The sequence below is a fragment of the Patella vulgata genome, chromosome 4 (assembly GCF_932274485.2).
Source record: "Patella vulgata chromosome 4, xgPatVulg1.2, whole genome shotgun sequence".
Classification (NCBI taxonomy): Eukaryota; Metazoa; Mollusca; class Gastropoda; family Patellidae; genus Patella; species Patella vulgata.
This window is the reverse complement of record NC_065882.2, coordinates 61,256,257-61,284,184: the sequence shown is the minus strand read 5'-3', so window position 1 is coordinate 61,284,184 and position 27,928 is coordinate 61,256,257. Positions and strand designations below refer to the sequence as shown.

Sequence of the window (27,928 nt, the reverse complement as noted above, 5' to 3'; positions counted from 1 at the left end):
TCTCTAGGTTATTATGGCCTCTTCTTAAGTTGGACCAATGAATAGATGTGCGAATATATTTTTCGTATTTTTCGTATTTCAGTGCATAACGAGTAAACGGTATATTAAATCATTAATATTGAAGCGCTCTGTCAAAGCCTGGGATTATTCCTTAATGATTTCATCACCTTACATAATTAACTTGTCCATTACCTCTATTGATTCAATTTCCACTTGCTGTCTTTAATACAATGTTGACCTGAAATATTTTCACTGTGAAAGAAGATAGAAGTAATTGTAGTCAATGAGGGAAACATCTGTACTATTCTAGAAAACAGAATTCATGTATTTCAGAAAAAGAAGATGTAAAAATATTTGCATTTTCCCTTCTATAAAGTTTTTACATATTATAGCTTTTGATAGATTATTGTTAATAATGGTTAATACAAAGATTAGGATGTACTCAATGAAGGTTTCACATGATAAAATTGGATACCGGTACCTTGCACATTTATGTATGTAAAAGTGTCAACATTTTTATGAAATTTTTGTTTGTTAATATGATAACAAAATAGTAGATCATTGTAATATTCATATATTCCGCTATTATTTAATTGCATAAATCTTTTTAGCATAAAGTAATATTATGTTATCATCATCCAAATAAATTAAAGACCTTCATTTCTTGATTTTAGGTTCAATTATTTTAATACGAATTATGGGCAATAATTTTATTTTAGAAAGACTGCAATTACAACATTTCAATTATTTTTTAGCGCCTTATTTTAACTTGTCACATTTTTTATTTCAGATCACCAATTTTATCATAAATGGGCAATGTTGACAGATCCGGATGATATAGGTGGAGGAGTTAAGGGGTATCTAAAATGTGATATTTCAGTCATTGGAAAGGGTGATTCTGTGAAGGTAAGTCATTAATTGTATTCATCAAGTTATTACTAAATTACCAAAGATGTAATATATCATTCTTTTCAAAGTGTGTTGGAATGAGGCATATTTCAAACTTTAAATCTTTAACTTTTAATCTTGTCTTAAAGTATAGTTAGGTTTCCACATGATACCATTTATGGATAACATTAGAAGTTCAAAAAAATATAATTTATATTATGATACTGTTCAATTAAGTAATATATAAATACTTAATTGGGAATAATTTTTCTAAGAGTTTTTCTTCAATATATTTTAGGTTCCTCCAAAAACAGATAAAGATGAAGATGATATTGAAGGGTAAGCTGTAGAACATGAAATTATTGTTTCATTAACTGATTACTCCATGAAATTTCTGTACCTTGAGGTTTTTGCACAATGAGAAGACAAGTGTAATACCATTAAATTATTACAAGCTGTCTTAATGATATAAATCCTAGTTCAGTCTTGCCAGTGTTCATTCGGATCCACTTTGTTGATGTGTTTGTGTTTGGTTATTAATTTTTCCAGGAATTTGTTATTACCGGAAGGTGTACCAGCAGATCGTCAGAGAGCCAGATTCTCAGTTAAAATATATAAAGCTGAAGGTCTACCTAAAATGAATGCTGGATTAGTAGCAAATGTTAAAAAGGCATTTACTGGTGAAAGCAATGATTTAGTGGATCCATATGTTGAAGTTGCTTTTGCTGGACAAAAGGTTGGTTTCTGTATCTCAGATAGATTTTAAATTGGTAATGGACTGCTTTTATATATATATATGATTTAACTCATTTAAGATTCTCATTCATGATTGACAAATTGCTCTCGCTATTCCAAAAAACCTTGTAGATGACATTTAGCTTTTAACCAAAATTAAACTTGCAAATGTTTTATTCTTGCATCTGAACCTACAAAATATTTGAATTAAAAGTTTCATTGACATTGAAAATTTAAACATTTTAATTTTCTTAACCCCTATCTTAACCATATATCATTATTTATGTATGGTTGGTTGTCATTTGGGGGTGGTCAAGTGGTGTAATGCCTGTTCTTTAGATCATAGGGTCTGTCATTATGTCAGCTGCCTTGGCTTCAATCACAGGTTGAACATGACAAGGAATAGAATTGGCTGCCTTGCCTTTACCTTGTCAGTTTTCGTGGAGTTCTTTAGTATCTACCCACGGTTAATGAGCCCTGCAAGCAAGATAATTATTGAAATATAGACATCAGATGTTGGTCCCAAAGTGATCTAGTTTGTGAAGGCTAAATCCCATTTTTACATTATTCTCTTGATTATCATTGGATGTTATATTTAAACTGTTTCATCTTAACTTCAGGGCCGAACATCGGTAAAACGTGGATCGTATGAACCAGTGTGGAATGAACAAATAGTTTTCACAGAAATGTTTCCACCATTATGTAGACGGTTTAGAATTCAAATCAGAGACAAAGATAGTGTTAATGATCACATCATCGGTACCCATTTTATAGATCTGTCTCAAATTTCAAATGAAGGAGAAAAGGGTATGTTAATCATGATATATCTGTACGAATATTGTTGGCAATAAGTTGTTTGTCCATAAAAATTCTATCAACTATAACTTATTCAGACATTTCTACATTATTCAGATTTTTAGATTTATAATAATATTCACATCTGTAGTCAGTCAACCAGGTGTTATATATCTGTTTGATATAAACTACACACATTCTCATCTGTCGTCTCCAAGATTTTTTTTGGAAGAAAGTTTAAAAGTGCTGTTATTTTTCCATAATTGGATTTTACTTCGGATTTCATGTAATAAAGTACATCATTAAAACACATTCACACATTCAATAAGGATGAACCACATATTCAATAAGGATGAACCCCATATTCAATAAGGATGAACTTACTGAAAATCCAGATTCACCTCATCAAAACCTTGTTATGGCCCTGTAAGTCAAGATCGGTTTTAGATTATTTTTTTTCAAAATTGATGTGATTATTCATAGTTGAAATGATTATAAAGTTTAATATCAATTGTTTGCAGTGTTTGGGTTAAATTTTCCATTTTACATATCACAATTCCTCACATATCTTTAAGTAGCCCATTTTGATTGTTCAAATGGTCAATCCAAATGTCTTTCAGGTTTTTTACCAACATTTGGTCCTTGTTGGATTAATTTGTATGGTTCAACAAGGTATTATCAGTTTCTTGATGAACATACTCACCTTAATGATGGTCTAGGAGAGGGCGTGTCGTATAGAGGCAGGATGCAAATAGCCATTAAGACAGAGATATTGGATAGTTCCGACACCGGGCCAGTTACTGTGGATGTTGAATCAACATTACCTGTTGGCGATGTAAGTGAAGAAATATTGTACCAAACAGTGGATTCTAGCAGGGAGTAACTATCTCTCTGCTTCTAACATTAACATTAACATTAACCCAACACCTACAAAACATGAGGCATGTTGCCATTTGATGTTGCAAATTGTTAGTAGTCAAAGCGAAGACTATCAAAATTCACTGTTGCATTTCAATTTTATTCCAAGTTTGACTCTATGAAACATTCTTACCACACTTCAAAATGCTTGTATTATAGTAGCTTATATTCATTGTTGTATTTATTTATTACAATTGTTCATTGTTTTCAAAATTCAATCTGTTACTTGACATTATCACAGAATGCTGCAGGTCGACCTGAAGAATACTTCTTATTTGGATGTTTGATGGAAGCAACAATGATTGACAAGAAAATGGCAGATAAGTCAGTGCATTTTGAAATAAGTATAGGTGAGATTAATTGCTCCAACTCTAGAATATTGATTGTAACATGCTAAAATATAATGACCATATATCAGTTGTTTAGACACATGTTGTCCTCTGTAACCCGTGTGTCATTTAATCTTGTGTATCTAACACTAATTTCTTTCATATTCATTTAATATCAAATCTCTGTTTAAAAATTCGTAAAAATCATTTAAAATCACCCAAAATCATCTAATTTGTACTTGTGTCAAGTTTAAAGCTGACTGATTAATTTTGATAATGAGTGTCCAATTTACAAGTAGGTATTTGATTTCCTGACAACTGTTCAAAAATTAATCATTATATATCATTAATCAGTTGGGTTGTATATTTTTATCCCCCGCCTTTCGAATAAAGCAGGGGGCTTGGTGTATAGTTTCATTACAAAAATACCGTGACTAAGTTCGATAATCAGCATTTTCTGCTTAGGGTAAGCCGAGCGATAAGCAATTTGATTGGCTGAGACTTTGGAACACAATAACTCTCCTTCTAATTGAGCTAGAATGTTCAAACTTGGTGTAGGTGATTATTAGGTCAATGCCTTGATGGCGTTCAAAGATGAGCATTTTCTGCTTAGGGTAAGCAGAGATAAACAATTTGATTGGTTGATGCTTTGGGACACGATAACTAGTTCTAATTAAGTGAGAGTGATGAAATTTAGTGTATTGTTTTATTACATCAATACCTTGACTAAGTTCAATAATGAGCATTTTCTGCTCAGGGTAAGCGGAGCGAAAAACAATTTGATTGGTCAAGACTATGGAACACAATAACTCTCATTCTAATTGAGCTAGAATGTTCACACTTAGCGTAGGTGTTTATTAGATGAATGGCTTGATGGAGTTCGAAGATGATAATTTTCTGCTTAGGGTAAGCAGAGATAAGCAATTTGATTGGTTGATGCTATGGGACACGATAACATTAGTTCTAATTAAGTGAGAGTGAGGACACTTGGTGTATAGTTTCATCACATCAATACCTTGACTAAGATCGATAGTGAGCATTTTCTGCTGAGGGTAAGCAGAGCGATAAGCAATTTGATTGGTCGATACTTTGGAACACAATAACTCTACTTCTAATTGAGGTAGAAAGTTCAAACTTGGTGTAGGCGTTCCATTAGGTGAATGGCTTGATGGAGTTTGATGATAAACATTGTCTGCTTACGGTAAACAATCTGATTGGTTGATGCTTTGGGACACAATGACTTTGGTTTTAATTAAGTGAGAGTGATGAAACTTTTAGTATAGATTCATTATATCATTACCTTGACTAAGTTCGTTGATGAGAATTTTCTGCATAGGTTAAGGAGCGATAAGCAATTTGATTGGTCAAGACTTTGGAACATAACAACTCTGCTTTTAATTGAGGTAGAATGTTTAAACTTGATGTTGATGTTCATTAGGTGAATGTCTTGACTGAGTTCAATGATTAACATTTGAAAAAAATAAATGTGCAATTAATTAATATGGGTCATCTATTTATTTTGGGATTTCGGCAGGGGACATCAGCCTCACTTTTGGCTTGTTTTTAACAGTGATCGAAAAATTAAACACTTGTAAAATGGACACTTAAATGGTAAAAATTGAATGGTCAGATGATTTTTGGTGATTTTAAATGATTTTTATAAATTTTTAAACAAAGATTTGATATTGAATGAATGTGAAAGAAATTAGTGGTAAATCCACAAGATTAAAGATACATTATGGGAGATTAGATAAAGAGCTGGCATTTCTCACTATATATAATAGTTAAAAACTAGATAATGTAAAGGGAATTTGCTGAAAATTTGAGTCAAATTGATTCACTCTGAACCAAGATTTTAGGGATTGAATATTGGGGCTAGCCTCGATCATCATTACTAAAACCAGTACAATAAAAAACATAGTCTCGATTATCTATTTAATGATTAAATTATGAATAGAAGTCGAACAGGAAATTGGAACCCAATTCAATAAACATGACAGGCTAGCGATCCGATGCCATCGAGAGTTGATTATGGTCTGGATAAGTTAATAAATGTCTAATTAATAATTTAGATAACATTTCAGGCCTAAAGAAATAGGCAGATTTAGCTCTTGCATAATGTATGTTTAAATGATATCCAGTTTACCATTTTCAAACACAAATTATAAGAGAAAACTTGTTGATATGTTGTGTTATATATATATATATAACAGACCTGTGATTTTGTTCCATATAATTGCTAACCTCGTGGGTTTTCTCAGAGTACTTTGGTTTCCTCCCACTGGTAAAGAACTCTGCGCGCAAGCAAATTATTGAAATAAAATTGAATCATATGTTTTCTCTGGGTACTTTGGTTTCCTCCCACTGCTAAAGAACCCTGCACACAAGCGAATTATTGAAATAGAATTGAATCATATGTTAGTCCCAAAATGACCGGGTTTGTGTTGAGTGGAGGTTAAACCCCATTTGTCTCTCTTTCCATATAAATGTTGTGAAGTTCTTGTTTTTATGCTAAATGCCACTCACGAATTAGCTAAACATTGATCAATAAGATAAGATGTATAATACAGAAATGCAATGAAAATGCATTAGCTGTATTCTAGAGGAAATAATCATGCGATGCCTCATGCAAGAGCACATCACAAGTATAACTACAGAGCAATATATTGGATCTCATAAAATTTTTAAGTAAGATTACTGTAATCAGTATTTGTTTGTGTTTCGTTTATTCAGAAATGTCTTTAATTGATTTTCCAAATGTAGGAAATGCTGGAAATGTATTGGACGGTTATAATTCACCAACAAAAGATTCAAAAGATTCAAGCAGCGATGATGAGGCTGGGTCTCAATCAGAAACAGAAGAAATGGCAGAGCCAGGAATGACTTTCAGTGCCAATATTCCAAAATGGATGAGTACAACAGCAGCAGCAAAACCTGTGACGATGGACAAGATTTATTATCACATGCCCTATTATGCTGACAAACCTTGTGTCTATGTCAAAGAGCTGTTTGAAGACCACAGAAGAAGATTATATAATTCAAATATTATTGAAAAAATAATTGAAAAACTGGTTAGTTTGGAAACTATAAATTTGTGGATTTTTATATTTGGAAATGTAGGATTTCCCAATAAAATATTAGATATAGAAAGGAAAATTTATGGTGAAGACACAGAATAATGGCTTAGATAACTAAATGGAAATACACAATCTTAAAGAGAAAGTACTAGAACAGTCTTGTTCTGTTTATCTTCTGTTCAAATAATAAAAAATATATTCGATTAACAAAATCAGTCAATTATATTTACCAACTAATTAATTAATAGAGATCTACAGTGATTGACCAATCTTCCTTGTTTATGTTCTAAAATTTTAGCACATTCCCAAATAATTTGACAGTCATGACAATCCATTATTCTGTATCATATACCAGCACATCCTGAAAGTAAATATTAGGAGTCCAGACTTATATTCAGGGCTGTTAAACACACCGTAATGTCACATGCGGTACAAGTACTGCACATGTGTTTACAAACACTGCAATAGAAAAGACAAAATGAATATTTCTCGTAGACCCCTTATCTCAAATGGGAGATTTTTCTCTGCAATGAAAAGAAAGCACAATTTCCTTCTGGTACTCACCTTTTAACATGTGTTACAGAGAATAAAATAATTAATACATCTTAAAAAGGAGTTCAGCAGTAAACATTCAACAACATCCTAATATTTGTTTTTGATTCTCTTCCGTCGACATGTCACAAATCATAGGTAGAAAAATGTTTTGATTATTACAGGATGATGGAATCAGTGAGGTACAAGATATGTTACGGCAGGAAATCCCCTTCCCAGAGAGACGATTACGGGGAGTATTTGAAGAACTGGGACATGGATGTTCTCGGTTTGTGTCTCTTGTTAAAGGAAGTGGTGGAGGTGCTGCAGCTGGAAAAACTAAACTTGATAAAGAAAGACATAAAATACTTGTCAGACAGATGGTGAGACAAGTTTTTGTTTAAATCACTGATTACATATGAAAATTTGCCCCAATTAATTCTCTAACACAATATCATCCAAAGTCTTCGACATTGAAAACATGAATTATTTGTCAATTTAAATCAACATTGATGTTGTCATCTCACTGGGAAAGGATGGGCTTCTGATATCTAATATTTAAGATAAAATAAACATTTTACCATTGGTACACGAATCGTGTACCATAATGCGTTTCAGCACCATTTGTAACAACGGACACTAAGAACGAGACTAGACATATTCCCCAAGTTGTGTCAAACGGTGACATCATATTCTTATCTGGAAAGCATGCGCAATAAATACTATCGGTCTAGACGGGAATCACCAGATGCTAGAGATTGCCATTCAATTGAGACTTCTGGCATATTTCGCAGAACATAGATAATTAAGCCAGTTTATATACATTCACATTACATTATTATATGCATTGCAAACCATTTGTGTCAGTTTCTAGGTCCCAAATATTAGCGATTTAGCGCCTTTAAGTATTTGAGTGATTATCTTGTCTTATTCAATTAAAACCAATGAATGCCCTTTTGTTTTTCAGGATCAGTTATCAACTTTAGCTCGAACAGTAAAAGCCACCATAACTAAAAATAACCTAAAAGAAAAACTCCGATCAGGCAATAACTGCTTAAGCAAGCTACGTAAACTACAAAATGAGGTAAGCATTCACTTGCATTATTATTTGGAAATTTAATGATAATGAAAGCTACATGGCAGTGAAATACCATCCTTATTTGCAAGCCAGCTTAGAGTATCACCGTTTTCAAGGCAATTCAGTCAGCGCCCAAGGAGTATGATCATACTCATCTTGGCAGTCCTAGATTTATATAGTGAAATATATGTATTCACAGTGTCAGCCTTGTATTAATGCATGCACTGTAAATATATTTGAGCCCAATAGGGAAAGTGTACTCTCAGAATGCTTTATTAGTTTGTCACCCATGTTTGATCTGATCTGACATATGTGACAAAAATATAAACCCACCTTTATGTTTCCAAACATATAAATGTTGTAAAATTATTGACAGCCCCAGCCATCATTACCAGATGTATATATTTGGATGATCGTAGCAAAGAAGAGAATCGCGTATCAACGATTGTCAGCTAAAGATATTATATATTCTGTTGTGGAAGAAGAAAAAGGAAAAGACTGTGGTAAAGTAGTCACCCTTCTACTCAAGGTCAGTATCAGACTATCAGTCATTTCAAATATTTGAGCACTCTGTAGTTATTGAGATGAGACAAAGCATTTTTTGTTCCCAAACCCCTTTCCTGCATAAGCCTAATTCCTGGCATTGCGACGGAAATTGGTGCTAAATACAAAAATGAGGAAAAAAGTATTTTCTGACAATGACAAACTCTACAAAGTATATATATTTAGAAAGAGTATTAAAAAGGGCTTTCTGAATCTGTAATATTTTTTACATGAATGTAGGCGAAGGTAGAGGTAGAATTGACAACTTGAAATCAGGAAAAAAAAAAAAAAAAAAAAAAAAGTTCCCACTTCTGAGTGCAATAAAAAATATTTATTGATTCAGAATGTTAGAAATGAAATATGCTGCTTCTAGAGGCATCTCTTTGGTACACAATACAGAATTTTTTTTTGAAAATATCCAATAACTTTAGACAATTACTCACATTATTTTTACATACTGACACACGTAAGGAATACTTACTTATTAACTTAAATACTCACCTTATGATTATTACTGACAATTTATAGGAATACTGACGTACGGTGCAAGTACTGATGGGTTTAAGCGACTACTGATAACACATATATTTCTCAAGAGTTTCCATGAATATTTTGCGTGATTTGAGGATATTCTAACACAGAAGCCAGTTAGTAAAAGTTCAGAGATCAGTTCTACACACAATGCATCCAGCAGTGTATATAGCATTGGTATTTTGATCTTGTTTTCTTAATCAAATGTTAAATAACCAATCTTTAATGTGGACTAGCATCAGGCCTTTAAGAAAACCATAACATCATATGGCCCAGTGGTAATACTAATAATCATACACAGTTAAGGCATATCATGCATTTGTTTTGTTCTTCTAGTTACCGGGAAAGAAAGCTGATGGTGAATCTGGCTGGACAATACAGGCTAAACTTCAACTTTATATTTGGTTAGGTTTGTTAAAGCATAAAAAAGACTATTTAAAGGGCTTACCAGCAGGTTATGAAGAGACAAAGGCATTAAAACATTCAACTAAAACACAAGCTGTACCACCACCATTTATATATTACTCTGGTAAGCCTATGTTTAACACAAACTGATTTTGGTAGTTTATTCAAAAGTGATTTTGCTGTGTTAGTCTTGTATTTTTTTTTATGTCAATTTTGTGTACAAGTTTGGATGGGGTGGAGATGTCAAGCAGAACCAAATTTTTTACATAAATTATTTACATCTTTTTCAGAAAAGCAGACTTTTCAGTTAAGAGCTCACATGTATCAAGGTAGACAATTAATAGGCTCCGATGCTTCTGGACTTTCAGATCCTTTTGCACGGATCGCTTTTGGTGCTCAGAGTATCAGCACTCAGGTTATAGAAGAGACATTAAGTCCGACTTGGGATGAGTTTTTGATATTAAATGAAGTAGATGTATATGGTTTAATAGAAGATATCGTAAATAATCCACCAACTATAATAGTAGAAATCTTCGATCAAGATAATGTTGTAAGTGTTGCAAAAGTGTACCCTGATTCAAATGGTCATATCTCAGTCAATATTAATGCTAAAGTCATATAACTTATTAAGGAGCTTATCTCACCCAATATATCTCAACCTAAAAATTTGTCTACACAGCGAAATTGGAGGTGCTTAATCAAGATTGTAGGCTAAATTCAAGACTGTGCTCCTTTTAGTTTGTGAGTCATTCACATTTTTATTATTTTTGCAAGTAATTTAAAGGAAGCTATTTTCAAATAGGTCAGTACTTGGAGGATTTTCGATAAAAAAGTGGAGTGGTTCTGGTTATTTTTAAGTCGCATTCTCTTGATGAAAGTGATAATGCCTCTTTAAATTATGTAAGTAAAGTATTGACAAGATTTCAGATACTTTCGTTTATTTTTTTCCCCTTAATAAATACAAGTATTTTACCAGGGAAAGTCAGAGTTTATTGGTCGCTGTTTATGCAAACCTGTAGTCAAGCAATGCATTGAAAAGTATGAACCTCCAAAATTTCCACCACGTTTGGAATGGTGGGATATAGCACGGGGATCAGATAGAGCAGGCGAATTACTGGCAGCATTTGAACTTTTACAGGTACACGTATTATTATAATCTTTCTTATATGACAGTGAGTTACTGGTTTGTATGAGTACATTGAAATGTCTAAAATATGTATACTGGGACTATTTGTTTGAAATAGAATTAAAGGTGTTGTTGTGTGGTCCCTAATTTTAATCAAAACAGTTTTAAATCAAATGAGTACCTCAGTTAATTTATGGGTTTGAGATGTTCAAATATCTAAGATATTTGATCAGTAAAATACATGTTTAAGTTTGTAAAACTTTATCATAAAGGCTTGCTTTGCATGCTATTATTGTCATATGTAACTTGTGGAACTTTGTGATAGGCTCCTAGGTTACAGTTAATAGAATATTGGGTTGATGACAAGAATTATGAATTAACATGTTATTGTTAAATGAAATGGAATCCTTTCAATCCATAAATAATGTTCTACTGATATTTAAAACTCTGATTTTCATATATGACCAACAAATGAACATTTTGAAATGATAAAAATAAAACCAAATATTCTCTTAATGTTGGCCACCATATTCCTCTCCCAATCATTAGTAGCTTTTCTTTTTAAACATTAAAAGGTGGAATGATTTGTAATTATTCTGCTGTAGATACTTGTAGTAGTCAACTATGAAACCTATTTATATATTACTATTAGATATATTAATTGTGTTTTTGATAAAGTCAAAACAATAGTAATTTTATCAATTGATGTTTTCTGTATTACTTTGTTAATTTAATAATTTTTGGTCCTTTTATTATAAAGGTATTTTTAGAAATTTAATTATTTTATTACCTCCCTTACCAATAGTATCCATTTGAAGAGCGTGATTTACGGAGCGCATATATGACACCACCTTACGCTCGAAAAACTTACAAAATCTCACTGGTAAAAAGCCTCACTTTCTTTTAATCTTTTCTTTTCTTCTTTTTTCTTTTGACCTTTCAACCCTATAACATTCAGATATTTAAAGTAAAAGCAAGGTGTTATTTTGAATGTATGGAAGTAGTAAAGGGATTTAGGGGTCAAGCAAATATTTTCTTTCCTTTCTTTTTGAAGTTGGCACATGAATTTTGTTAGGATTTTTTTCTTTTTTAATGAAAATATTACGTGTTTCGAGCAACTGTGTATTTTGATTTTGCTTTGTAGTACTGTGAAAAGTGAAAAGTTCTATATCATTGTGACCTTGTATGTAAGAAAATAGTTGAATTGATTGTGCCTGTCCTTTTGCTATTATTTCAAATCTTGAATATTATTGAACAGCCCCCTAATGTGCTGTAGTTCTATACTCTAGCTTTGTAATGACAGTTTAAATTCCTTTCCTTCACCATCAAAGACAGACCGATAGGCCTACAGCTTAGAATGAATTGTCTGAATTATTAAGACTGTGTTGATCAATTTGCCGAACTACAATTTTCTTTTCTTTACATTACAATACAGAAAATTCAGTTGTAGGTAGTGCTCCTACGGTTAGGACTTTTTGTTATTCGAATAGCCGTAGCTATTAACAGGTTAGTAACCGTTAAACGTATGGTATCAATTTTAAACATAAAACAGAGCTTGTCAGGAGGTGCGAGTCATTACTCGTGCGCACGCTATACTCGCCTAGCTAAAAGGCATTACACGCGCAAAAATTCAGGAATTTTTTCAGACATGTACAATTCTTTAATGAGAATTTAAACTACCTTAGGCCGTAGTTATTTATTTACCTGGTTAACTTGGTTCATTTGAAACATTTATTAATTCTATATAACGATAATATGCAAAACAATACTCTGTTTCCCTTCGTACGTGACAGATGGCGATAATATTACGATTACACAATGTTACTAAGAATAGAATAAAGTAAATTGGAAGGCATCTATTGATTGGACAATAAAGAAATAATTCCTCGCTTGCAAGTAGAATTTTTATGATTTGTTAATTTAACTAAAAACCAAAATAGAATTCTTGCGAGAAATTACGAGATATGAAACGTGTTGAATGTTGTAACGAATCTAGTATAATGTCATTTTCTAGCCTTTATGATTATATTTTGAATGGTGGTTACGTTTTGAAGTAAATAATAAACAAGGTAGAATATAGTTAGAAATGCCGAGAAGTATTTAGATTGGATTAACAATAGCTAAAGTCAGAACAAGGTCCGTTGACTTTGCTGTATGACTACGATGAGTGCTATTAATAGTATTATTTTTTAGCAGTCGACATCATAGGACGACTGTTACATTCTAAGATTTTCAAACATCAAATACAAAATGACAACGGGCAAGTTTTGTTATAAAGAGGAATATAATCAGACACAAGTCTGTGTAATGGGGGACATCTCTGAATAACCGTACTGTTGAATTCGAACCGTTTAACCGTCCAGTTCTAACCGTTTACGGCTATCCGACTAGTCGTAGGAGCACTAGTTGTAGGTAATACTAGTAAGTCATGGCATGAAATACACATATTATTTTGAATCAGGATCAGGTACCCAAGCACTACTGATCTGTTGTTATTGCACCCATTACCTAAAACCCTTGAGGACTGCTTGGACGACTTATATTATAGCTTATATGGGCATTAATTGTTTAATTGCCTGGCAAACACACATCCTCCATGTCTCAAATTGAAAGATTCTCATTCATGTCCTGAAAGAATTTTATTCGGTATACCAATAATTCTTTTTCAGTATTGAATAGTTTATTGCAACAAGCACATTTGTTTTAATTTTTATGATCACAGAGAATGTTCAACATATATTTTTATCATTGTGATGTATGCCTACATTAAAAACCATTATGATAGAAAAATATTGTTGCTTTCCTTTGTGTTTCTTTTATTTAAATAAATTTGAACAGCTTTTTTTTCCCTCAGATTTGATGATTTTTAAAAATATTTCTTGCGTTTTTAAGGCAGTGCTGATTAACAACTGTTCTTAGTTTGGTTTTTTTTCACATTACAGTTATTTGTTAAAAAATCACTGATTATCCCTTTCTTATGATTAAGTTTAAATCACATTTTTTGCCGTATTTTAGAATTTTCTTTGATATTCTCACAAGCTACCTTTTTAATAAGTGTTGTCAGAATTTAAAAAACTGTTGTCTTCCTGCTTAAATTATGATTCCCGAACAGTGTTTTGCTGTATAAAAGATAAATTTCCTCCTTTGTCCGTTACCATCAATTCGAAAGAGTCTACCAGCAAAAATAATTTTTTTACGAAACATACATACCTTTCAGGATATTTCATGGGGAAACTCTTTATTTAACAACCTATAAGTTTTAATGTAGTCGCCATTATGTGTTTGTCTTGGAAGGCATTTAATGGACGAGTATGTCAGTGGTGCAGGATAGAGGGCCCGTCTACACATTGGCATGCACATAAAAGATCCCTTGACAGTTGGAATTCAATATAAGAGTAGGCCATAGCGCTGCTGTCCGGGCAAAATACCCCTCATAGTACACTGTATGGCATATGCTTGTCTTCATTAGCCCAGTTGGAGAGAGAGAGAGAAATGGGGTTTAACGTCCACTCAACACATTTTCACAGGTCATTTCGGAACTTATATATGGTTCAATTTTATTTCAATAATTCGCTTGCGCATAGGGGTCTTTAGCAGTGGGAGGACCCGGAGAAAGCCCACAAGGTTGGACAGGTGACCCTACTCTTTGTCACGTACAACCAGGTGGGGAATCGAAACCACGCCAGTTGACTCAATGACAGACCTTATGATACAGTGAGCACATGCTAACCATTCGGCGATCCAATCCCCCTAGCCCAGTTGGAGCAGTACAGTAGGACGTTTAACCCCATTTCATTATACACTTAGTTGTTGACTCTTGTAACCTGTTTAATTTATTTTGGGCTTATTTGGCAATAAGACTTTCTGTGATCATTACAGATAAACAATAAGTTGAACATATATTTTATGTAAATGCCGAAGTAAAGCAAATGTTTCTGTTTAAAATATAAAATCCTAAAATAAATTAAAACCAATAAGAAAATTAATTGACATGCAAAAAAATTAATATTTGAGAATGAGTCTTGAATTTTATTGTATATGTACTTAAACTTTGAACATAATTAGGAAAGGTTTGATTATATTATTGATTTTTAAATTTTCGCAGCTGGCTCCATTTGGAGATCGAAGTGGAGCGGAGCTTCCGCCAATGGAATTACCAGATTTAGAAAAAGATCGTGGACCAATCATGCCAGTACCTAAAGGAATTCGACCCATACTTAGTACACACAGAGTAGAGGTATTATTTGTAACTGTATATGTCCAACTAGAAGGTTAAAACAATATTTTCTTTTCAATTTTTAAACATCCTTATATCTTGAAAAAATGTATGTGATAATATTGTTTATATGCTCAAGTAATCAAGGTGGTTACAAAATAAAAGCATCTAGTAAGAAAGGAAATGAAGCATGCTTAATCTTATAAATACTTGGATCAGTTTATTGGATCCACTTGTCACGGAGTGGAAAATGTGGGTCTGATGTTCCTCAAACTTAATCACTTCTTTAATTTCACATTTTAAGGGAGTAGTGGGAAAAGTGGGTGGTACTTGATACCTCAGTAACCCATATCGCTGCACTGTTATTTTATTAAACAATCTGATGGACTAATGTGATTGTACAAGGGCTCGATTTTGTTTCTATCTGTAGGTTTTATTTTGGGGAGTGCGAGATTTAAAAAGAGTACAGCTACAGAGTGTTGATCATCCCCGTATAGATATAGAATGTGCCGGTCATGTTCTACAATCTGCTGTCATATTAAACTGTAAAAAAAATCCCAACTTCAGTATTCCTGTTAAATTCTTTGATGTGGTAAGTGTGCATATTTTCGAGAGATAAAAAATAAAAAGGATAACCACATGTATATATATTTGCTATAGAACAGATATTTATGAGATTCTCTATTTATTTATCTTCTGAATGCCTGATGAAGTGAGGTTTAAACATGACACAAAAAGAAGAGATCATTTGTATTTCATTCCTGTTTGATTTTGTAGGAATTGCCAGAGAATGAACATTATTGTCCACCAATAACAATACGATGTGTGGATTGTCGTAGTTTTGGCCGATATGTTCTAGTAGGAACACATGTCATTAGCAACATTCACAAGTTCATGTTTATACCAACAACTAAAAAAGCTAAAGCTGCATTAACACGACTTTTTCCAGGTAAACTTTTACACAACACCTAATTTATTTTCATCATGAAAATACAGTAAATTGATCACCACAACTAGGGTAGTTGGGGCTTTGTAAAACACGATATCACTTATGGCAATTTGGCAAACTGTTTGGCAATAAGTTGTATGGCTATATTATACCAAAAAAAATGAGCAACACATCAATGTTTTGAGTTTTGTCATGCTTTCATTTTATTAATACATTATATAACTCGATATTGAAATTTAAGAAATGTTTTACTCATTAATTGTAGGTAATGCAGCCAATAAACTTATGCAGGTAGCCGACCAGGCTCAATTGTCCAAAAAATCAGAAGATGTAGCAATAACAATGAATGAAAACCTTCCGTTAATAAACAAAGAACAGTATATAACTGTTGACACAGTAAGTATTTCAAAGAATAGTTGATGTCAAATTATGGTGTAACGTTAATTTTTTGGGGAAGTATATTCAAATGTTTAGGCCGCAGTGTTGGGTATTGGACTACACATGCCATCCTGTACACTAAGTCCTAACCTAAAGATCATTTCAGTAATTGTCAAATTGAAATCCAGCCATCTAATCAAAATTAAATGTTTATTTCATTTGGTCTTTGATATTCTGACTTTCAACATTGCATAGGATCTTACATTTATTCAGAGCTGCTGGTATTTGACAGCTGATATCAGCAGCATTATGTATAAATAGATCAGTGGACAATGTCTTGGCATGATTAGAATGCAGCATTTTCATTGGCTGTTTAAAATATACAATTAAGAACATGGCACAGCAATGAAATTTGTAGGATTTTATGTAAAACTGAATAGGACAAAATAAAGAATATAAAATACAAAATATAAATCAAAAGAAAACAAGAAACAGATTGAAAAACAAATTGAAAAACATCTGATAATACCGGTAAACAAATTGAAGGTGCAATAGTATTTGAACAGTATTTTGGTGCATGGGCATTTTGTTTTGTGCTTAGTAGTTACAGTGGTGTGGGAAAATTAACTTAAGTAAGTAAAATTGTGTTTATGTTGCGAACTGTTAAACATTCTGATATGAATTGTATTTTTGTACTGCTATTATTAGTATGTACTGCAGTGAACATGTACAATGTGTGATGGCTTTTATCTGAATATCAATTTTCCCGGCTGTGTTAATATGCTGTTAAAGAATAGTTTTTGTTGCTTGTCCACAAACTTAAATTAGATTACAGAAATTTGTCTTGAGCGCTGTCTGATAGAAATAAATATGACTAATTAATGAACCGATATCTTATTGTGCACTGTTTTGTTAGGACACCACAAAATGTTTCTGAACACACCCATTTCATCATCCTAAACCCCAAAAATAGTTTGAGGGGAGACATTGTGATTGCACTGGCATGCTTGTGAGGAATTAGTCCAGGACTCTCTAGATTTTTTCTGCTCGGAAAACAATTCACCTGACCGATCGCCCATATGTAGTATTTTAGATATTTTCGGCCGACTAATCGCCCGTATCTAGCATGTTAGATATTTGTGATTGTGGTTCTCCTGTGTTTATAACTATGGCAGAAGAGTGTATTTTATCGCCCAATCGCGTCGATTTTTAAAATAGCTTGACAGAATCGCCCATGTACCCGTTCTCAGCGACGACGATTCTACTCAGCGAACCATTCACCTGACCGATCACCCGTATCTAGTATGTTAGATATTTTTGGCCGACCGATCGCCCGTATCTAGCATGTTAGATATTTTCAGCTGAATATTTTACGCTGGTGATCAATTCACTAGCATATCCGCTGATCTGCCCGTGTCCTGCGTATATTGTCGAGCGAACCATTTTCATAAGCCAATGGGAAACATCATTGATATCACATGATCTCAAAATGATGTCGCGATTCCAGAGTTTTAGAAGCAAATGAATAGCAGCTACCACAGCAATCTTAAGTTTTCAGCAAATCGCCATTTTTGTGCAAGTCACGTGATCGACGTAATTTACTCATAGAGTGGCGTATGCTCTCGAGACGGTCGCTACGCGTTCCCGTTCATGATCAGCCATAAAAAATCACTGGCGAATTTCAATTGCAGCGATCAGGCGACAAAGTACGCTCGTCTGCCCATAGGTTTACTACCTACTGTAGTGTAGATCCATACCATGATGCTAAGGCAGTAATTAAGTTACTATGAAACAAATATTATGCCACTAAATGTTGGTAAAAGTATATTAGACAGTGCTCAAGGTTGCAGGGTAAATAAAGAGACATTTTCACAGATAATCCTACAATAACAGAAGTTTATTGAATTAGATTTTTTGTAATGAAAGTCTTTTTTTTTAAAAAAAAAACATTTATTTACATATGACTTGGTTATTAGGAGATTTTAAGTCAAATATCTCTGAAATATGGTCACCACAGAAGTCCTTTTTCTCTATCTTCTGTGAATTTGTCTCTACATATAAATGTGATGTAGAAGTTGTACGATTGGATTTGATGCTGTCTGTTGCACTGCTTTCATTGTTAATTTCACATATAACCCTGACGACCATTTCCAGGGCGGCTTCGCTTTACATTATCAGATTGATAAGAAAGAAGGAAAAGTTGCAGAGAAGTCCAAAAAGAAGAAGAAGAAGGATGCAGATGATGATGCACCAGATCTACAGAGTATGGATTGGTGGAGCAAATATTTCGCCTCCGTTGAAACCATGATTCGAGTAAGTAAAGTAGCACCAAAGGTTTCTATTCTGCTTTATGTTCAGTAAACACCAGTCTAATTTGTTACTTGATGCTTCTTTGTTGCAAAAAAATAGGTCATAGTTTAAAAAGATTGTAATTTCTTGCAGAATTTAACATGATTCAAGTAGTACGAATATCAATTTCCATTTTTTGGGATAAAATAGAAATATATTATATAATTATAAAAGTCAGCTGACACTTCTTAGTGACAGTTTATGAATTTTCACACATAAAGCAACTCAAGTGAATTAATAGATTGCGTGTTACTGATTTTGTTGTTTTGAATTTACTGTCAGTAAAGTGAAGTTGATATTTGTCAGAAAGAGCTGAAATATATATAAATCAGATAATATATTTTTTTGTTAGACACTGAAACAGATTGGATGATAACACTCACAAACAATTTGTTAGTCACAGGGGCTTGACTGAATAGAAATAATTGATGGTTTATTGGCTCATACAAGAGGACAGACATGGGGAATTAATATTGCCTCTCAAACATCTCCACAAACACCCAAGTTGATGCTAACTTATATGCAAAAACAGTGTTTTTACAGTTAAATGGCTGTATTTGTCTTTAGATATTTGTCTATCATTAGTGTCAAGCTCCTGTGTAGTTACAAGTAGAAATAGATAATAAACTGAAAAAATGTTGGAAATGTATTAGACATAATTTTAAAAAACTGCCTTTAAGAAAGATGAGATCTTGTCAATATTTGAATCCTAAGATGTAGACACCTTAAAATTAGGTTTTAGATGTAAGAAGCTTTGATTAAGATTAAATGGTTGCGAGCCCATAGCAGAAAGTCAATTTTATTTCACTCTAATCTGTTGTATTCTGTTCAGTCCCTACTTTCCAAAAGAAATATGGTGAAAATTTGTTTTGTCAAAATTAATTAGTTGCTTAGATATCTCTGTTTGAAAAGCAATTTGGAATTAGGGAGGGTCATGTGAAACAGTAAATATAATTCTAGGGCAAAGGTAGATGCAGTTCTTGGAGGGTTACACATATTCTGAATACAGATTTTGTTTGGGTATAAACCAGTGTTGCTATTTCAAAATATTTCTTGTCAGACATTTTTTCCGAAAATAAAGGGGCATAACTTTTCATTATTTAAGCAGTCGGATTCAGACCACAATTAAAAATCACTTGTCAACAAAATATTAAAATTCGTACGTAATAAAAAATAGGTGCAACTCATTATTTTTCATATTTAATTCCTGTACGGTATTCAAATTTATGTCAGTAATATTCCTACAAAATTATGTGTTTTCGTAATACAATAGAATCAAAGCGTGCCGACTACTGCCGACCCGTAAGTGTTTCAAATTCGCACCAGTAATATTCCTCCAAAATTACCGTCTTATACTCTGTTTCGACTTATATACGGATGAAGGAAAAAGAATAAATGACACCCCAAATTTTTGGGGGGCAGTGACCATCGCTCCACGATGCCGAGTGAGTGACATCATCTGCAAAATAAGAGCACCCGCACGCGTACTCATTTCTTAGCCTGTTTATTTTTTTATTTAAAAACATCTATCCCATTCAAAATATTATCATAAACCCAAGAATATGCCATCAAAATAGAATCTTTTCTCCGGCATTACTTGTGAAAATTGTCACTTTACATTGCTCATTATTTCACGCGTCTCACAAGATTTCTACTTTAGTTTTCGGTTATTGTATTATAACCATGTGTGATTAGAAACAGTCTGCATTGTCTCGTATTTATTGGATATTTGTGCGGGTGAAATAGCTTTATTTAACGTCCGCTTCCACCGAAGTAATATTGATTATATTGATTTGGGGTGTTATATACTATTAGGATATGTAACATATATGACTAGTTTCTACATGTTGTCGGCTGACATCAAGGAGATTGAAAGGTCAGACGTTTTGAAAATAGCGTAGAACATGTCTGGAATATACGGGCGAAATAGCATCCCTGATATAAACCATGTATACATAAGGCTGGCTTGCAGTCGTGGATTTGATCTCTGGTGTGACCAATTGTAATTTGGGAATGGAGCACCTTCTAAAGTAAACCAGGGTACTCGGGTTTCCTAAAATAAAATATTTATTCAAATATCAGTTTGTTTGCTATGTCACTCAGAGTGGAAGCAGACGTTATATCCCAGATCAAAATAAATGTGTATTTGAGTTTGAAAAGTAGGCATATCATGCCTATCATACCTAAAATAACCTCACCTAAGTATCAAATATCCAAGCCTGGCTGAATCTAATTAAACTCCTTCAAAATCACTTTCACACAATCTGATCTAAACAGAATAGATTATTTTGACTGAATCTAATAAAACTCCTTAAAAATCACTTTCACACAATCTGTTTTAAACAGGATAGATTATTTTGACTAAATCTAATTAAACTCCTTCAAAATCACTTTCACACAATCTGATTTAAACACACACATTGCAACTGCATATCAAAAATATATTTACTCACTGGCGAAGATCTCCAAGGCAATAATGCCTGTGCAAGAAATAAGACTAGCAACATTGTTGATTGTATTTACAAGATCTCATGTTATATCACTAGAAGCATCATCAGTTATATCTATAAAAAATGTACATCTATATTCTATTTTTTTTTTTCTTTGGGGGGGGGGGGGATTTTTTAGTTTTAATAATTAATGGATGTTTCGACACATACAGTCATATTGGTCAGAGGTGTTTCTGATATTTCTGTGTACATAATTTGTCCAAATTTAGATTAAAGATACATTTGTAGTTATTTCCAATATAAGTATTGCAAATTTGATATATATGGAAAGAAAACACACCCAGTCTTATTAGAAAAATACTGGATTCTGGGAAAAACACCCAAGCACCAGGAAATGCACAGGATATCACAAAGGTATCACAAACTGAGAGACTGTCTGTGTGATGTCTGTTCGAGTGACACAAGGACCCCTTGTTTATGTGTTGATCGAATGTCTAGTGGTTGTGAGATCAATGTGAGACTTAAACTTACAACAAACTCGACGATTAAATGGCAGAAAAAGAAGTGGCCAGGGGATAATCCAAAAGGCTACATAGGCTTCAATATATAGGATAAATTGACGGCAAGTAATGACAAATACAAGCTAAAAATGAATCCTCCCAAATCAAGTCAGATAACAAACAAGGTTGCTTAAAATAGATTTTTCAGCTTGGGGTAGTTCCTTGCCATAAAAGATGATTTGAAAGGGATTTAAAGCAAAATTTTGATAACTAAATTAGTTTGAATATGTTTTAGGCCAAATATATATTCAATAACACAGTTTGTACATGGGAAGTTATCTTTAAACCCCTCGAAATGTAAAAATTATGTTTGAATCCTGTAAGATGCATGTTTGGGGAGATTTTATTGAAAAATATAGTTCAAAAGAAATTGAATAAGGATGTGCATTTAACTTAGATATTATAGGATAGAATATGGTAGAAATTATTAGATAATATTGTACAGGCTGTTTGTTTTTTGTTTGCTTCGGTTTATTTTAACTCACACCATTATTTCACGCAGGAACCAACCGAATGTTCAGATCAGGTAATTTAGAGTTGTCTTTTCTTAAACCACGCTTGTACATATTATTTTTATTATATTTCCTTCATTTATATAATGCACATTTTATTAGAATTATATATCTAGCATATGGTTTTCCATTTGATTTCTTATATTAGCAACTACTAGTGAAATAGTTTACTTTCTTCTTAATATAATAGAAATTAAGGCTCTCTTTACTACATTATCTTATAAAAGCAGTATTTTGTAAGGGTGCAACCAATTGGTAAGCCCTATGTGTGGTTTTAAAAACAATTCAAGTGCTCTTTTCTGTTACAAAAGTGTATAGTGATCTTTACAGTGAGATTGTTATGGTCTAGTTCATGAAATTTGAATTGCTAAGCACACATCTATTAAATGTGCCTTTTTCCAGCTTGACCCAGCCTCCACACTATGAAAACCAATTTTTGGATAAGTGTTTTGTATCATAGTGCATTCCTTTTGCTCAAGGAATAAAGTGATCAATATTCATGAAAACTTTGAAGTCATAACTCCACAATTCTATGGTGATGATCAGTGTTATTTAAGGGGATATAACTCCAGAATTGTAAGATAAGGTTCAGTAACTAATATACCATTCCTACGCTTATTTTTAAACCAATTCAAAATCGCCTGGGATTTTAAGACAGGATCGTGTTGCGTTCACACGTACTATAAACCAAACTAGTTTAACTATTCTGACCTCTTCGGTCGGAGGTTAGGGTTAACTACGCATGGGTAGCTTTACATTCTTTATTCGGTTCTTGCACGCTTTCGATAACACTGGCACTGCCTAACCCCGACATTTTCCCAGGAATGTAACTTACTGCGTACTGCGCATGCTCAAAACAAGCTGGAGCCGGGGTTTTTAAGCCAACCCATTCAGACGACCGAGATGAACCAGTTTAAAATAAAAAGCCTTCTTGAAGACAGGCCACGAGCTGGGGTCTTTAAACTGGTATATTTGCCCCACATTTGCGTTCAGACGACAAAGTTAAACTGGTTTAACGATCCCCAGGGTTTTTAAACCAGTTAAACATAAGCGTCTGAACGGGCTATATTACTGAATTGTAGCTGAAAGGCAATGGATATTAATTAGATTTCATCTTTCCATTCTTTTACTATATTGGGCGTGTACTTCAGTGTAATTGTCTTGTTTTGTCTAATTATTTTTATACACCCACATTTTCATGTGGACGTATATTGTCGTTGCCCCTGTCCGTCCGTCCACAATTGTTTGTGAACACTCTAGAGGTCACAATTTTTATCCGATTTCAACAAAACTAAATGTAGGTTTATCGTTCTAAGATCTCAGTTCCTTTCGATATTGGCATGTATCGGACTGTAACTTCATGGATTATGGCCCTTGATTGTATGAAAAATCACATTTTTAGCTTGTGAACACTGTAGAGGTCACACTTTTTATCTGATTTGTTTTAAACTTGAAATATGTGTTTATAACCCACAGATCTCGGTTCCTGTTGATATTCGAGCATTTCGGACCATAACTTCCTGAATTATGACCCCTGATTCTACGAAAAATCACGTTTTTAGCTTGTGGACCCTATAGAGGTCATAATTTTTATCCGATTTAAAAGAACGTTTTAATATATCACTATTATACCCTAAGGATGGTTGAGTTCGATTTTCGTGAAAATCGGCCCAAAACTGACAGACAAAATGGCCCCCACTCGTTCTCAAATAGCATAAGAAATATGGTATTTTTATCCGATTTTGTTGAAACTTGAAATGTAAGTTTATAACCCAAAGATCTCAGTTCCTTTCAATATTCAAGCATATCGGACCGTAACTTCCTGAATTATGGCCCTTGATTGTGCGAAAATAACGTTTTTAGCTTGTGGACCCAATAGAGGTCATAATTTTTATCCGATTTAAAAAACTAGTTCTCCTATGACTAGTCGGATAGCTGTAAATGGTTAGAACTGGACGGTTAAACGGTTCGAATTCAACGGTACGGTTATTCGGAGATGTTCCCCATTACATAGAGTTGTGTCTGATTATATTCCTCTTTATAACAAAACTTGCCCGTTGTCATTTTGTATTTGATGTTTGAAAATCTTAGAATGTAACAGTCGTCCTACGATGTCGACTGCTAAACAATGATACTATTAATAGCACTCGTCGTAGTCATACGGCAATGTCAACGAACCTTGTTCTGACTTTAGCTAATGTTAATCCAATCTAAATACTTCTCGGCATTTCTAACTATATTCTACCTTGTTTATTATTTACTTAAAAACGTAACCACCATTCAAAATATAATCATAAAGGATAGAAAATGACATTATACTAGATTCGTTACGACATTCAACACGTTTCATATCTCGTAATTTCTGGCAAGAATTCTACTTTGGTTTTTAGTTAAATTAACCAATCAGAAAAATTCTACTTGCAAGCGAGGAATTAATTCTTTATTGTCCAATCAATAGATGTCTTCCAATTTACTTTATTCTATTCTTAGTAACATTGTGTAGTTGTAATATTATCGCCATCTGTCATGTACAAGGGAAACAGAGTATTGTTTTGTATATTATCGTAGATATATATTGAATTAAAAAATGTTTCAAATGAACCAAGTTAACCTGGTAAATAAATAACTATGGCCATAGATAGTTTAAATTTTCATTAAAGAATTCCTGAAATTTTTGCGCGTGTAATGCCTTTTAGGCGAGTTTTGCGTGCGCACAAGTAATGACTCGCACCTCCTGACAAGCTCTGTTTTATGTTTAAAATTGTTACCATACGGTTAACGGTTACTAACAGGTTAATAGCTACGGCTATTCGAATAACAAAAAGTCCTAACCGTAGGAGCACTATAAAAAACGTTTTAGTATATCACCGTTAAACCCTAAGATCTTGGATCCTTTTGATAATCGCGGATATCCGAACTTAACTTCCTGAATTATGGCCCCTGATTGTTCGAAAAATGACATTTTTAGCTTGCGGATTCTCTAGAGGTCACAATTTTTTTCCGATTTTAAAAACCATTTAAATATTTCACCATTCCACCATAATGAATGTTGAATTCGAATTTCGGGAAAATCGAAATGAAACTGCCCAACAAAATGGCCGCTCTTTGTATGCAAATTGTGTAAAACTATGCAATACGTAGGTTGTCGACCATCTAGAGGTCACAATTTTTATCCGATTCTGATGAAACTTAAAATACATTTTTATATCCCAAAGATCTCAGTCCCTTTTGATATTTGCGCATTTCAGACCATAACTTTCTGGATTATTGCCCCTGATTGTACAAAAAATCCTGTTTGTTTTTAGCTTGTTCTCTATCCATCTCTTGCAAAAGGTGGGCATATCCTGCCTGGCAGCCGCTGATCTTGGTTGCGAGTACGATCAGTGCCTAATAACGTCTTTTTTTTAAATAGAATTTTTCCTTAGAAAATAAGGAAGGTGTGAATGCTCAGAATTCTGTATGTACTATTTATATGTATTTGGTGTTGGGTTCATAACAATAATATTTACTATCATACTAACAATTTCACTTTGTGTCTTTTGACAAGTATTCAAGCTTTTTAATGACTACCAATTCCATTGATCTAAAAATTGAAAGCAATACTTGTAGTAAGGGACAGATAAAGTAACATGCCTTTGTTCACTTCCTAAATAATTAATGCCCTTGATTAAAACAAATGGAGTTGACCATTATTTTTAAACAATTCAAGTTCTCCAAGGGAATGTTTATATTTTGCACAAAATATATTTGGATTTATATACATTTTCAAGAAGCTGAAATTTTTCTTGAGACTAGGATAAACACAGGAATAAACCAAAAAATATAGGAAGCCTATTGTGTCATTCCACATCAAGTGGGCCAGGGGTGGGAAATTGACCTCCTCAAAAAATCTGGAAAAACTATATGTTATGGTACATGTAAAAACTAGAAACTGTGCAAAATTTGTGATCTGTAGCTTGAAGATTGACTGAGATATGGGCATTTGAGTTTCATGAGTTACCCATAAGTTTTCGAAACAAAATATGTATCAATAATTTACTTGAGTTTCAGATATCTTATTTTTACCTTACTAGTAAAGATATACAGCTTAAATTTGGTAGTCTTAAATAACTTTCTCAAATTTCTGAAAATTGACCCACTTAATATGGAATGTCCCTATTGAAGTTTCAATTCTATTCACCAAACCCATAGCAATACCTGCTAATGTGAAACCTGTGATAAATGAGTTGAGACTATATAGTCACTACTGGAAATTAAATCTAAGAAGGAATGTTGTCTGTTTTTATACTCAATGCAGTATAATGATCATCCTCGGTATCCCCAGTGGTCTCATTCCATTCCACTCCACTAACCCCTTGGTTCATTCATGGGGAAGACAAGTATTTAGATTATGCCCTTGATGTTTAGACTATTTTTATTGACCAATCAAAAAAATGGTTAAATACATAAAAACTGACATAAAAAGATGTTTAGGACATCTTTTTGTGTGCATGTCACTTCCTTCATATTAACTTTCTCATAATCGAGCAATCAAGACGCCATATTGTTGACCAAGATCAATCTGTACCACTGTAAGCCAGCACACTCTAAGGATATTCACCACAAGATAAGCAGAAATCAAGCACTTTCATGATTACATACTTTAGAAGAAAAAAATCCTTGTTGTTTTGTCGAAAGAAACATATCAACTATTCTTTAAATTTATCAGCCATACCAATCAGCATATTGTTGTGAACATAAACAATGAAGCTAAGTCTGGTTTGTAAACTGTTTTTTGATTGCGAGAGAGAGAGAGAGAAATGGGGTTTAACGTCCACTCGACACAAACTAGGTCATTTCGGGACTAACATATGGTTTTTAATTTTATTTACATAATTCGCTTGCGCGTAGGGGTCTTTAGCAGTGGGAGGAAACCGAAGGACCCGGAGAAAACCCACAAGGTTGGACAGGCGACCCTACTCCTTGCCACGTACAACCGGGGATTCGAAACCACGCCAGTCGACTCAATGACAGACTTTATGATACAGCGCGCGCACGCTAACCATTCAGCCATCCAACCCCCCGTTTTTTGATTGCTTCACAGACTCAAGCTATGATCAAGGGCAGATAATTTGAACATGTGAATACCCCTTGGATGAACCTAGGGTATAGTGGAGTATGAAACCACTGGGAATACCGAGGATGTATAATGATATGAGGGATAATTTGCCATTGAATTGAATTCCAACTGGGGTCTTCTACACACAAGCAAAGGTATACACAGGACAGTTTCATTACATCAATACATAATGCTAAGCGGAGAATATAATTTTACTATATCAGTAACTGAGCAATCAGAAAATGCTCATGATTAGTTCAGTCATGAGCATTTTCTGATTGCTCAGTGCTTTACAAAAGGATCAATGTGCAAATATTAAGGGTCATCTAATTATTTTGGTACTGGGGTTGGGGACATCAGCCTCACTGTTAGCTTGTTATCATTAAAATGTATATGCATTGTTTATGTCCATGATACGAGTAAGCCTATTGATTTTTGACAATTTCCGGTAATTACTTGA

At 33.4% G+C, this 27,928-nt stretch overlaps 1 protein-coding gene across 1 annotated transcript in view; it reads left to right on the top strand.

The window, feature by feature from the left end:
- Positions 1-27,928, top strand: part of LOC126819185 (otoferlin) — a 164,766-nt gene that overhangs the window by 85,094 nt on the left and 51,744 nt on the right. Inside the window, exons 12-30 of the mRNA XM_056100365.1 lie at positions 791-906; positions 1,187-1,227; positions 1,438-1,624; positions 2,244-2,430; positions 3,039-3,253; positions 3,578-3,686; positions 6,429-6,736; positions 7,459-7,656; positions 8,241-8,357; positions 8,728-8,880; positions 9,762-9,954; positions 10,121-10,380; positions 10,807-10,968; positions 15,062-15,193; positions 15,603-15,764; positions 15,950-16,121; positions 16,387-16,517; positions 18,654-18,812; positions 25,783-25,827. Of these exons, the coding sequence (XP_055956340.1) occupies positions 791-906; positions 1,187-1,227; positions 1,438-1,624; positions 2,244-2,430; positions 3,039-3,253; positions 3,578-3,686; positions 6,429-6,736; positions 7,459-7,656; positions 8,241-8,357; positions 8,728-8,880; positions 9,762-9,954; positions 10,121-10,380; positions 10,807-10,968; positions 15,062-15,193; positions 15,603-15,764; positions 15,950-16,121; positions 16,387-16,517; positions 18,654-18,812; positions 25,783-25,827 (3,047 nt within the window). The remainder of the gene's footprint in view (positions 1-790; positions 907-1,186; positions 1,228-1,437; positions 1,625-2,243; positions 2,431-3,038; positions 3,254-3,577; positions 3,687-6,428; positions 6,737-7,458; positions 7,657-8,240; positions 8,358-8,727; positions 8,881-9,761; positions 9,955-10,120; positions 10,381-10,806; positions 10,969-15,061; positions 15,194-15,602; positions 15,765-15,949; positions 16,122-16,386; positions 16,518-18,653; positions 18,813-25,782; positions 25,828-27,928) is intronic.